We start from the raw sequence: 13,911 nt of genomic DNA, 5'->3' as shown, positions 1-13,911 counted from the left end.
GATTTTTTTAAACCCTGTATCTCATTTTTGACAATTTGCTCCTAATGTACTAGGGAAAATCATTTAAAAAAGATATTTCTGAGTTACCCAAACTTTTGTATTAAATGATTATTTGTTTCAGGAAAAGTATGTTTAAAAACACCTTAATCTGTTAAGGTAAAATATGGTACTTTGTGGTTATAATAATTTAATAAATTAGGAATAGAGCAAAGTGAGATTACGTGTTTATTGAAATTGGAAGTTAATCAGTAAGAACTGTGCAAAGAAGCTTAATATACCAAGCAATCATGATGATTTTACTGTAACTGCCTTTTCTTTTCTAAATGTGATTATGTTGTGTTACAGGGTTTATTTTAAAATATTCAGGTTTAGAATCTTACAACACAAAATTGAGTAGAAGTCAGACAGGAAACAGACCATGTATTATGATTCCATCAATATAAAGTTTAAAAATAAGCATAACTAATCAATGGTGTTAGAAATCAGGATAGTGGTTTCTCTGGCGAACTGGGTATGGCTGGAAGGACAGGATGGACATTCTGGGATGGTGGTAATGTTTGATTTCTTGATGCAGGTGCTGGTCCATTGGATGTGTATATTTTGCAAATTTTTATTGAGCTGTGTATTTATGATTTGTACATTTTTTGGGCCAGTTTCTTATACCTCAATAAAGTTTGCATTAATGGTAAAATGTTTATTTCAGGGGAAATACCTATGTTAATCATAAGTGAAAGGATAATATTCAACCAAATCTTTGATTCAGCATGTCTTAAATTTGCTCACAGTATATGAAAGAAATGTCTTTGATTACTTAATTCAAACTCTGATTTTAATTTTAGTTGGGAATGCGCTTTTTATTTCTTACTTTATACTTTGTTAAATGAATAAAAACCTGGGTTTAAAGCTTAAAAATAAACACTTTGATAGCTATTTTTCTTTCTTTTTTTTTCTCTTTAGTGATAATGTGACCTATGTTGGAATCTAATTACTATTCCTCTAATGCAAAAACTAAGCTCCGCCGTTATGTAAAACATATGGAGCATTTAAAGAGATGAGCTGGTAGCTCGAGCTTGTCCTATTCTAAAGCTGAGAATTTTAACTTATGAATTTCAAGAAATATTTTATCCTGAAGCAAAATATTTGGATTTTTTTATTTTAAGTTACCTTGTCTAACAGATAAATTTATCCTGAAATGTTTTAAATGGTTAAGCACGTATATAGAATTTAAAGCTAGGGATTCAAACTTATGCTGAATCTCAACACACATTTGTTATTATTTACTATTATTGTCATTATTTGTAGCCCAACTTTACCACTTACTTTGTAGTCTTTGGCTATTTACATTTAATAAAAAATTCACATTTCACTTCCTTGGTCACATTAGCCTCATTTCAAGTGTTCAGTGGTCATATGTGGCTAGTGACTACTGCATTGGACAGAGGACATGTAGAGCATTTCCATCATTGCAGAAAGTTCTATTGGACAGCACTGATTTATGTAACTAGAATAATATATTCCTCAGAGAGTTTTAATTTTGTTAAACAAAATTATTTTTGTAGAATTATTAACATTGTAATGGTAAATCATAAATGCTTGATATCTGATATTTAACAATAATATTTAATAAAATAAGAATAACCAGATAATAAAAATAATTATAATAATTAAAATATAAATGTTACCTATCTAGTATCATTAATAAAGTTACATAGCCTTGTATAAATTCACTAAAACTATCTTATCCACCATTCCACTTTCAAATATTTCACTGTGACATGATACTCAAATTGGCATTCTGAAAAATTCCCCTGAAGTAGAAACCATAGAGACAGGCTAATATTATTACGCTCACAGCTTTATTTTTAAAAAAGTATTCTAAGCAACTATTTCTTTCAAAATTCTAAATGTGAAGAAACCTCAACATGTAGAACATAAGTACCTACAACCAGGAAAAAAATTAAATTATCCTGGTTAATCAGGATACAAGCTGATGAAAAAGGAAGCTGGACTGATATTCTAACCCTCTCTAATTTTGATTTGGCACTAACTAATTAGGATCTCTTTATGTATATCTAGATTTATTGTTTAAAAGATCTGAACACTGTCCTGTTGTCATTTGAGATATTTTAATACATTATTTTTTCCCCTTTAGGAAGTAGGTTAGATCAAAAGCACAGTCACATGCTATGCCTATTACACAAGACAACGTTTAGGTGAACAAACAGTTTCATCCTTAAACCATTTTGGATCTCAGCCCAGAGTTGAACCCATCAAACATACCAATCAAAACACTTGGTTCATCATCTGGACTGAGTTAGTGTCTCTGTCCCTTGTATTCACAGTTTAATAGTCATTATCCTTCTCATAATAGCCATTCAACCCTGTGTACACAAAGTCTATAAATCTATAGAACAGTATCTAGAAAAATATAACCTTAGGAGGGCTTTATTGTGTTATTATTACACAAGAAATACAAACAGTCTTACAAACATAAATAAGCCCTTTAATATAGGTTATTTTTTTCCTGCTTATTTATAACCTGTGTTTTTTCCCTCCTAGGCTACTGATAAAGATACCGGCAATTATAGTGCCATGGCATACAGACTCATAATACCACCAATTAAAGAGGGAAAAGAAGGATTCGTGGTGGAAACATACACAGGGCTTATCAAAACGGCTATGCTCTTCCATAATATGAGGAGGTCTTACTTCAAGTTTCAAGTCATTGCAACTGACGACTATGGGAAGGGCCTAAGTGGCAAAGCAGATGTTCTTGTGAGTAGATAAAACTTCAGATAAGTGGGCACATGCAAGTACTAACCAGGGGTCAGTGTTTTAACTCCTAGAACTTTTAAATGTTTGAAATAGGTTTTCCAAAACAAGAATGTGATTAATTTTCATCCAGGTTGTTAATATGTATAGTTTAGAATATTAAAAAATACAACTTTATGGGGGTTTATTTTTTCTGACATTTCGGAAGTGTACCATATCGTTTTTAAACATGACTATGACAGCAATGTCTTAAGCACTGGTCTTCTGTTTGGTCTACAGATCTCATTTTTAATATAAAGTTGGCTGGAGCTACTTAAAATTTTAAAATGCTTCACAGAGTTGTGCTGTAGAAATTAAAATGTATGAAATTTTTATTACTGTTTAAATTACGTTTAGGCCTTTTGTAATTAAGAAAACAAAAGGAAATGTATTAGAGCAAATTCATGTTCCAGCAGAGGTGACTTCCTTGTTTTACCAAAATCCCCACTGATGACATTGGTGATCCTTGACGGGGTTATATTTGGCTTCAGTCAATAATATCACTTTTTCTACTCTGGCTTTTTCTTAGGCTGTACACAAGGTCAGTGGTGGGTCATTACCAAGGGCAGTCTGATATTGGCATTTATTCAAAATATTCAACACCAAAGCATTTATCCTATGGAATTGCTACCAACTTTGGAAGTGTGGATTATTTAGACTTTTTTCTGATGAAACTAGTAAAAGTTATAAGTATCATTACTATTGGAAATACTTGTCACATAAAGACAAAATCAAGTATAATTTTTCTTTTGCTGTTTATACCTTACTAAATCTTCAGTTTTCACTGTTCTCCTTATCTAGTTATCAGGACAATATTAGCCATCAAATAGATGCAGACTCAGTCAAATATTTTTCTTAGATAATGGTGAAGACCAATCACCATAATTGTGGATATGAAGACCAGAACATTCTCATTTATAACAGTAAAGCTGCAATAGAATAAACAAAGGCCAATGTAAGCCAAAAAGCTTTTGACATAGAAGATATTAAGGTTGGCATAGATTTTTTGATAAAAATAAGATCTGTAAACCTTATATAAAATAGTTTTGTCATTTCTCTTCCTGTTATTTAAGATACGCACATTGTGGTCTTTAAGGCTACATAATAAGTATATTACACTATATAATTAAAATATTATATAATTTAAATATTACAATAACATAAACAAAACATAACTATAGGTTATATATGTAATATGTACATAAGCAATGTGAAGTTTATAGATTTCTCATTTGGATTCTAAACTATTGTGAGGGAATTTAAAAGTATATCTTTAAAATTATCTAAGATATATTTAGAAAGATAAACTTTAAAGTAAACATAATGTGATATATTTATTAACCACAATATGTATATGAGGAACCCTTCCTAGCAAAATGATATTTATTATAAAATCAGAAATCCTTTCAATCAAGAGAAGGGAGACATAGAGAAATAAGATTTAAGCAGAGGGAACAACACGTGCCAGAACCAAGAAGGAAGAGAAATCATGACAGTTCTGAATGACTGATAGATATTTACTCAGCTTAGGAGAGTGAGGGAGAGAAAGTGAATGAGAGACAGGGCTGGAGATGGAAGTAGGTGGTCCATATATCAATAAAAGATGTAGCCCATATTAAAAATATTAGAACTTTTTCTTAAAATAACGGGAAATCATTGAAAAATTTTTGGTAAAGGTGAGTGAAGATATGATTTTTAATTTAGATAAAACTTTCTTACTTAATGCAAATCTGGTTCTCCCCTGAGGCTACTACTTCTACTGCTGCCTTCTCAAGCAGTAGCTTTTGTTTGTATTATTTTCTGTTTTTGTTTGTCACAGACTTTGTACTATCCACTGGCAGAATAAGATCCTCAATGTACAACATCACTGCTTCTAGACCCTCCTTCCTAGGAATCAGCCTTGATTTTCATCATCTGACTGTCACTCGCTGCCTCACTTTATTGCTGGGATCTCCCAAGCCTTGGGTCAATCCCCAACATATCTCAATGAGTTCCCCTCCTGAGTTACTGTTACTTTCTCCAACAAGCCTCCTGTCCTAAGTTTGAACAATTTCATTATATGCAGAGATGATTCTTCAAATATCCTGAACTCACAATCACTTGAATGCCCTTCCTCCAATGGCTTTACTCTCCATCCTACTGCAACCACTTAAAACCTGAGTTATTTTTGCCATTACCACTTACGGCACCCCCTCTGTAACCTCCATTCCAAACCTCCCATTCTTTGACCATCATACTAGATGTGTTCAGCTAACTCCAGCACTCTTCTATCTCCACCAAGACCTTCAGTCTATTTTCTGTTTAGCCTACTATGTTTTCATTTTCCCTCTACCCCTCATGTTTTCTCTTTCCTGCTTGCCAGATTTATAGTGCATTATTAATTATTATAAGCACTCAATCACATAAAAATGCAACTTCCTTGCCCTCTTTCCCTACATCACACTCACTTGGAAAAAACATAACTCTAGTTAATTCCAACTTTCTCCTTTCTCCAGACCTATATCCATGCTGGATGCCTGCAAAAACATGTACAATTATATAGTTAGTCTTACTTTAAATTGATGATGAAAGCCCCCAAGTGAACTCTTACGTTGTCCAGTAACCACATTGTATTTCCTGGTCCATTCATGTTCCTTCTCTCCTAGAAGAGCTTCTCTCTCACAATCCTCCAACGCTTCCTCATCCTCACCATTGCCTAATTAACTGGCATCCTATTTCACTGAAGGATAAAGTTAAAGCATTTAGAAAGATACTTCTACAACTCCTGCAACTAAATCCGCCTACTTACCAGTATTTTCACCAACATTCTATGCCTTATTTCCTGTTTGTTTAGATGAATTCTCTATGCCTTTTTTTTTTTTTTTTTTTGGCTGCATTGGGTCTTCGTTGCTGTGGACAGGCATTCTCTAGTTGTGGTGAGCGGGGGCTACTCTTCATTGCGGTGCGCAGAGTTCTCATTTTGGTGGCTTCTTTTGTTGCAGAACATGGGCTCTAGGCACGCAGGTTTCAGTAGTTGTGGCACACAGGCTCAGTAGTTGTGTCTCGCAAGCTCTAGAACACAGGCTCAGTAGTTGTGGCGCACAGGCTTAGTTGCTCCGTGGCATGTGGGATCTTCCCAGACCAGGGCTCAAACCCTTGTCCCCTGCATTGACAGGCGGATTCTTAACCACTGCACCACCAGGGAAGCCCAATTCTCTATGCTATTATCTGGAGCCATTACCTCCACATGTGCAACAGATCCAATTCTGCTCACCAGCGCTAGGACACTGTTTCAGCAACTCTCCTACTTCTTTTATACATTATCAGTAACAATAGCCCCTCTTTATTTGATTATTCCCATAACTGTACTATTTTTCAAAAATTATTTAAAAAACCCTCTTGACCTACATCTCATACCAGCTACCACTCCATTTCTATGTTCCTCTTTCCAGAAAAATTCATTGTTAGTGCCAACTCTAATTTCTCACCATCTAATCTCTCTTAAACCCTCTTGAATCAAAATTCCTCTCCCCTCACCCAAAATTGCTTATGTCAACATCATCAATGGCTTTCACTTATTAAATGCACTGGTAATTTCAGTCTTCATCTTATTTGAACCATCAGCAACACTTGATTGATTATTACCTTTCCTAGGCTTTCAGGCCACCATTCTCTTATTTTTCTCTTCCCTCACTGTTCATTCCTTCTCAACCTTTTGCTGGTTCATTTTCTTCTCCTGACCTTTTAGTCAATGTTCCTTAGAGCTTGGACATTAATTCTCTTTTCTATCTGCACTCACTGACTCAGTAAACTCATTCAGTCCAACAACTTTAAAATATCGTCTATATATTAGAAAATGTCAAATTTATATCTTCACCCCAAAGCTCATTCCTGAACAGCAAATTCATATATCCAAGTGTACATGCAGTGTTACACTTGAATATCTGCTAAAGATCTATTTATGTTTCCTAAGCTGAACTCCTCTTCCTCATCACATCTCTCCCCCCTATAATCTTCCCAGTTTCGCTTGATGACCAAATGAACTTTGAATTCCTTAGGCTAAAAATTTCTTAATTCCTTTCTCTACTCAACCACACATTTAATTCCTCAGTAAATAATGTTGTGTATATATATGTACTATAGCATACATATGCTACATATGTGTGTTATCTGCACATTTTCCAAAACTTCTGTTACAATTTGGTTGAACAATCATCGTAACTCACCTGTATCATTGTGCAAACTCACTAACTTGCTCTCATGCTTCCACTCTTGCCCTGCTAAAGTCTGGTTTTAATATAGCAAGTAAAGTGATATCTTAAAATGTAATTCAGGTCCTGTTATTTCTCTGCTCAAAACTTTCTAATATCACCCCAATTCTTTCAGAGAAGTTCTTAGATCATTATAGAAGACTATGAGACCCTTGGTAATCTGGCCTCCAATGATCCGTTTTCTACTCTTCTCCCTCTAACTCCTTCGAGCCCAATAATGTTGGCCAATTTGCTGTCCTGAAATAGCCAGAAATGCTCTCACTTTAGAGATTTTGCAATGGCTCTACCTAGAATGCTTTTTTGCCAGATGTGTTCAGGACTAGCTCTCTTATCTCTTCTAAATATTTGCAAGAATGTATTTCACAGTGAAGCCTACTCTCACCATCCTAGTTAATATTGCAACATACTGTGTCATTTTACATCTCTTTATTGCTTTCTTTTTTCAAAAGACTTATCATATTCATGTTTTTTCCTCAGAAAAACTCCATGAGGACATGTTGTTTATTTATTTATTTATTTATTTAAATCCCTGATGTATCTCAAGCACCTATAATAATTCCTGTCACTGAGTGAGTACTAAATGCCTATGAGTTCAGTGAATGAATGGCCCCTCTCTTACGATACAGGTTAGCAGTTCTCAAAGTGTGGTCCATGAAAACCTGAGGGTCCCCCAAATCATTTCAGGGCCCATGAGATCAAAACTCTTTTAATAAGGATACTAGGACATGATTTGCCTTTTTACCACGTTGCATTTGCCCTGCTGCTGCCATTGTATGCTTCATAGCCATACATAAACAGACAAAAGGAAGCCTGTTTCAACTAAGAATGCCCTTACTTAAGCAGTAAAACATTAATTTTAAGCAATGTCTACTCTTGACTAAACACTTTTTCAATATTTTCTGTAATGAAATTGGAAGTAGGTATAAAGCACGTCTGGTGTGTATGGAAGTATCATGGTTGTCTGACAGAAAAGCTCTATGCAAGTTGAATTAGCTGCTTTTTTCAAGGAATAGCTTTTTATTTGAAAAAATAACTTAGAGATAAAATACGGTTATGCAGACTTGAATATTGATAGGCATTTTCACAAAAATGAATAAGATGAGACTGTCAATTCAAGGAAAACAACTGACAGTATTTGTTGTTAATGATGACATTCAAGCCTTCAAGCACAAATTAGAATATTGGGAAGCATGTATTCACTACTGTGAACTTGACAGCTTCCCATTACTCAGACTTTTCTGATGAGATCAGTGGTCATATTAAAGAATTTGATTTTTTTTCTTGATATTGCCTAATGAAATGTGTCAACATTTGAAAAACCTGCAATATTCAGTGAACCAATATTTTCCAAATGACCAATGCAAGATGTTAAAAAAAAATTCAAAGATAAAAAAATCCATTCAAAGTGCAAGATAGATAAATGTATTTTAGGGTAACTAAACATGGTTTTAGATTTCACATTGAAACTCACCTTGAAGAAACTCCCACTTGAGTTTTGGTGGAGTATTGAAGAAAATATACACAATTATCTTAAAAAAATTCTTAAGATACCTCTTCTTTTCAAGAAGTGAGATGGCACCAGAGACAGTTAGGAGAAATAGTGACCAGTCCAAGCAATAAATTGTGTGGGTCTCTATTCATTGTATAATATGTTAGCTATGTGGCTTCTGAGCACTTGAAATGTGGCTAGGTTGCATTTAGATGTACTGTGTAAAATACACACTGGACTTCAGAGACTTAATATGAAAAAAAAAATGTAAAAAAATGTATAAAGTATGTAAATTGATAACCTCTGTTTTTGGAATTATGTGCTGCACAAATGTTACTTTTCTTTTTTCCTTTTGACCATACCTAGTAATTTTAATCCATTACAAAGATCAAACCCAAAAATGATAAAAATAATTTTTTGGAAAAACTTTCATTAGTAATTAAGGCATAAAGAATTAAGTGAAGCAACTTTAAAGTAGAATTTTTTAAGTGTTTAGTGTAATAAACTGATGTGTATTTCTGAAAGTATTTGCATAAAGGCTATACTAGAAAAGTAACATAAATAAAGTCTAGTAATCTTAAACATATAAATATCTTTGCTATAGATGATATAAGAAACCAATGACTCAGGGACATATAATATTTTTGAAAGGTCAAAATTTAAGCTATAATAGCTTATTGTCTTCATCTTCATAGTTAAACTATGTACCCTCTACATGAATAATATGTCAGTACATTAAGGAGATTTTAAATTAACTATTTATAGATAAATCTAAGAAAACTACTTTTGTAGTTAAATGCAGTCTGACTTTTGTATCTTATCAGAATTAGAAATACATTACTGTTTTATTTTAAGAGTATAAAAGCATGTTTTCAAAATAGTTAATATTAGTTAATAATAGTTAATAAAATATTTTTGATAAATTTGATAAATTGTAAGCTTAATATGTATATATTCCAGATGACCTTAAATCTTAATTCATTTTGTTTAACAAATTAAAAATTCCTTTTGAAGTAATTTATCCTTCTGAATAAAGAGAAAGTACTGACAGTCCTTTAAAGGCAAATGATAGAGTTACTTATATCTGCAAGGCCAAATTTTGCTTCCAGATAGAGTCCCTAGCAGTTGAATTGATTGCATTCCAACAGTTTACTTGTAAATCAACTTCCAAAACTCAGAACTTATGTATACAAAGGGAAATTTTACCATTTCCCTGCACCAAATATAACTAACATTCTAGTTTTTCGTTGTTCTACAATTAGTGAAAATCTAACAGCTGTGTGTAATAAATCCCTCAGTGTTTGTCTTGGTAGGCTGATTGTGTAACAGAAAACTCTAAAATTTCAGTGGCTTAAACTAACAAGTTTTATTTTTCTTTCACATGACACAACAATGAGAGCATATATGGTTGGGTGGTGTTCTTGACAGCTCTCTTGCAAATAGAGATTCAGGGACTCAGTTTTCCTTCCATCATGTTTCTGTGCCCTTCTCTATGGCCTCTTTATTCAGATAGAGATTGGGAAAGAAAGGGGAGGTTCACACATGAGACAGATTTAAGAATATTTATTTCTCCCTTTCTACTAACTTTCCATTGGTCAAAACTCCATCATATGGTTCCACCAAACTCCAGAGGAAGCTGAGAAATCTACTCCTGTTGAGAAAACAGTCCATGATTACTATTTGTTCCAGGCTGTTTGCTTTTGACCAGAATTTTTTTTTTAACCTTTCCTGGTCCAATGTTGAAAGGAAGGGAAAAAAAGATAAGGAAGGAAGGAAGAAAAGAAAGAAGAAAGAGAGGAAAGGAAGGAAGAAAGGAAACACATTTTCACAAATCTCATATATATTTTTCTAGAGATTTTTACCATGTATTTTTACTACTAAAAACTAAAATAAAAAACAGAAAACAAAACAAAAAAATAACAAAAAACCTTATATGTAATTTCTGTCTGTTTTTTTATTCAGGACTGATACAAAAGGTAAAAAGACAAAGTTACAGAAAAACTGTGATAATCCCTTATTCTAATGAACTTAGGTTTTTTTTTATGTGTGTGGAGACACAATCAAGATTCATGTACATGTTTAAGGGAAATTTAAACATTGGATCCCAGATACCTGTAATGAGTTAGGGATACAGGATTGGAACTGTCAATGTTAGCGATTTGCTCACAGGTGATAATAAGATAGACACCTGGCTTAACATAGTCGGCAGACATGAATTATTAGGCCCACAAAATGATTTGAAAGATTTCAAATTAGTTGTAAATATTTCACACAGTATTTCTTTTCCTGAAAAATGGAAAACTCCAGGAAATCTGCACCTGTTTTCCCACATGGCAACATTCATTAGAGGTGAGTAGTAGCTGACCTCTTCAGAGGAGTCGTATGCTCTCTGATTTAAGAGACTTCCAATTCTCCCTATTATTTCATACTTCTGGCTACTTCACTTATTTAGGTTACCTGCCTGGTCCCTGAAAACATTTGAGTTTGTGACTCCTGATAGGGCATGTATGGGCAACTATATTTGCAGCCTATATCAAAAATATATATAAACATGAAGTTATTCCCTAGTATAAATTATATTCAGATATATGGTGCTAAATCTATCTAATCCAAAGTATTCAATTCATGGTCCTGGTGTATATGCATTTACACAATTTTAATCCTGCATTGTACATGCAGCACAGTGTATGATTTGACTTTACATTTTTTACATCTGTATTGGGTAATAGTAAAGAGCACATATTCTGGAGATTATGCTTATTTGGGCCCAGGTTATTAATGGCTCTTTGTTTTATTAGTTTTCATATTTAAAAATTGGAATGATAGTCATAATTACCTGATATGGTGATTTATAGAATTACATGAGTGTTAATTCCTTAGAGCATTGAGAAAAACAGTAAATGATACATTGTAAGCAGAGAATAAATGCTATTGTTTTTATTCCATTTTTCTAAATAAGAACATAGAATGGACTCTGTAAATGTTACATGAAAGAGTGGATTCATAAACAGCTGTTAAATTAGTTCATCTTAGCCCTCTCTGTAAGTTTGTATGTATATATCTCTTTATCTACACAAACATAAAGTTGGCTAAAGCAGACATGAATTCTATATGTGGTGATCTCATGGAATGAATTATTCTAACAACTATCCATATCCCAGATTCTTAGTCACAATGAATAAATGATCTCTTAGGATTTATAAAATCTAAAAGCTGGGTTTTCCATTTTGCTGAGTGTTCTTAAATAACCCAATTAAAAAAACATACAAAACCACCTTCATTTATGCTTTTGTAAAAGCCAAGAAAACAAACGCAAAACCAACAACAGTCGAAGTCACTTAGGGTTCTATAACTTCTAAGTAAACAACTAGTCTGTCATTCTCAACCTGCTCCAACATACCTAGTAGAGATTGTGTAGCTAGAAATATCATTTATTCCTAAATTTATAAATGGGAAACCACTATGCATAGTAGGGAAGGAAAAAATGTTAATTTTTGATTATAGAAAGGCTAATGAGTAAAAGCCAAATGAATTCTGTTTTTTCTTCTTTCAGGTCTCTGTGGTCAATCAACTGGATATGCAAGTCATTGTTTCTAATGTACCCCCTACTCTAGTGGAAAAAAAGATAGAAGATCTTACAGAGTAATGATTTTTCTTTACTTATATGTTTATTTTCATATGGCTATAGTTTTTATTGAATTAGGTCATTTTAATAGTTACAATGTTCAGACTAAACATATATTTTATAATACCTTCTTAAAAACAATTTAGCTCACTCTTTTATTGAAATAGGTAGCTTCATTTGGAATATGTGAAGATTCTAAGAGTACGTTCAAATAGGAATGAAAATTAGATGTGAGAAGATCTTATTATTCAGAATGCTTTGACTGATGGGTCAACGTAAACTCAAAATGCTGCATATAAGAAATCATAACTTAATTATTTGAGTATATGTCTTGATTTTGTGGCCCCAGATTCTTGAAAAAGCTCATTATCTCAGTAATCCAGCTAGTCTGGGGAATGCTATTTCTCAAAGTGATGTATCTAGATGGCTAAAGCTTATTCTTTTAAAAACTAAGATTGCTAATTTTAAACAACATATATTTAAATTATTCTAAAATGTATGTCATTTCCTTCTGCCTTTTTTTTTTAATATATAAATTTATTTATTTATTTATTTATTTATTTATTTATTTATTTATTTATTTATGGTTGTGTTGGGTCTTCGTTTCTGTGCGAGAGCTTTCTCTAGTTGCGGCGAGCAGGGGCCACTCTTCATCGCAGTGCGCGGGCCTCTCACTATCGCGGCCTCTCTTGTTGTGGAGCACAGGCTCCAGATGCGCAGGCTCAGTAGTTGTGGCTCACGGGCCCAGTTGCTCCGCGGCATGTGGGATCTTTCCAGACCCGGGCTCGAACCCGTGTCCCCTGCATTGGCAGGCAGATTCTCAACCACTGCACCACCAGGGAAGCCTTCCCTCTGCCTTTTGAACAGTGTACACTGTACATGGCTGAATATGTTATTGTTGACTCAGACAAATTGTGATTATTAATTCACAGTTCTCTAATATTCTAAATGTTATCAAGGATTATTAAAATGTCTTTACTATTTCACTCTTAACTACCCTAACCTAGCCTGCCGTCATTTAATAATTTTATAGTTGTATTTATTAGTTATTTCTTGTCTTCTATTGAGTTCAGGTTGACAGATGTCAATTACTGTCAATTTGTCTCTTTTGAGCAAAATATCTGACACTTCCAGGTTGCCAGAAGAAGCTTCAGATAGTCATACAGCTAACCTTTTAGTAATTATGTGTGAAATAAAATACAATAGGCACTAATTAAGGCATGAGAGACTCTCCTGTAATAAAAGCATATGTGCTTTGCAACCATTACTTGTTAACGTTTCAGAAAATTCAACCTATGAATGTCACATAAAATGTCCTATGAAAGAGGTGATTATTAACATTTAAGTGTAGAATAGCAATCACGCAGTGCCTTGTTTACTTCTGCAAAAGTGGTTTATACATGCTTAACCTTTATTAAAATAATAGCTGATTACACCTGAAAAAAGTTAGAATTATGCCTGTCTCTTAGCTGCTTTAATGTCATCCATTGAGGCAGGCTTTTCTGATTACCCTATCCAAAATAGATGACACTCTTCTCAACCTCTAACCCTTTGTTCTGCTTTTGTTCAAAGCATTATCTAATGTTTATATTTATATCAATTTAATATAAGCTTCATAAGGATAGGAAATCTACTTTTCACTACCATAGTTCCAGTTATATAGTAAGCATTTGATGCATTTTACTGAATGAAAATGTTATACAAGCAAAATCATGATGCCCTTTTCTTCATATTGA

General features: G+C 33.4%; 1 protein-coding gene and 1 long non-coding RNA gene across 5 annotated transcripts in view; one reads left to right on the top strand and one right to left on the bottom strand.

Moving 5' to 3' along the window:
* LOC132350211 (uncharacterized) overlaps positions 1-13,911 on the bottom strand; it is a 403,110-nt gene that overhangs the window by 70,841 nt on the left and 318,358 nt on the right. The window lies entirely within an intron of this gene.
* Positions 1-13,911, top strand: part of PCDH15 (protocadherin related 15) — a 748,372-nt gene that overhangs the window by 682,240 nt on the left and 52,221 nt on the right. For all 4 annotated transcript variants that reach the window (XM_059899155.1, XM_059899157.1, XM_059899156.1 and 1 more), the window contains 2 exons: positions 2,560-2,775; positions 12,104-12,192. In XM_059899155.1, coding sequence (XP_059755138.1) covers positions 2,560-2,775; positions 12,104-12,192 — 305 coding nt within the window. The remainder of the gene's footprint in view (positions 1-2,559; positions 2,776-12,103; positions 12,193-13,911) is intronic.

The sequence above is a fragment of the Balaenoptera ricei genome, chromosome 16, assembly GCF_028023285.1.
Source record: "Balaenoptera ricei isolate mBalRic1 chromosome 16, mBalRic1.hap2, whole genome shotgun sequence".
NCBI lineage: Eukaryota > Metazoa > Chordata > Mammalia > Artiodactyla > Balaenopteridae > Balaenoptera > Balaenoptera ricei.
This window is presented reverse-complemented; position numbering and strand designations above follow the sequence as displayed.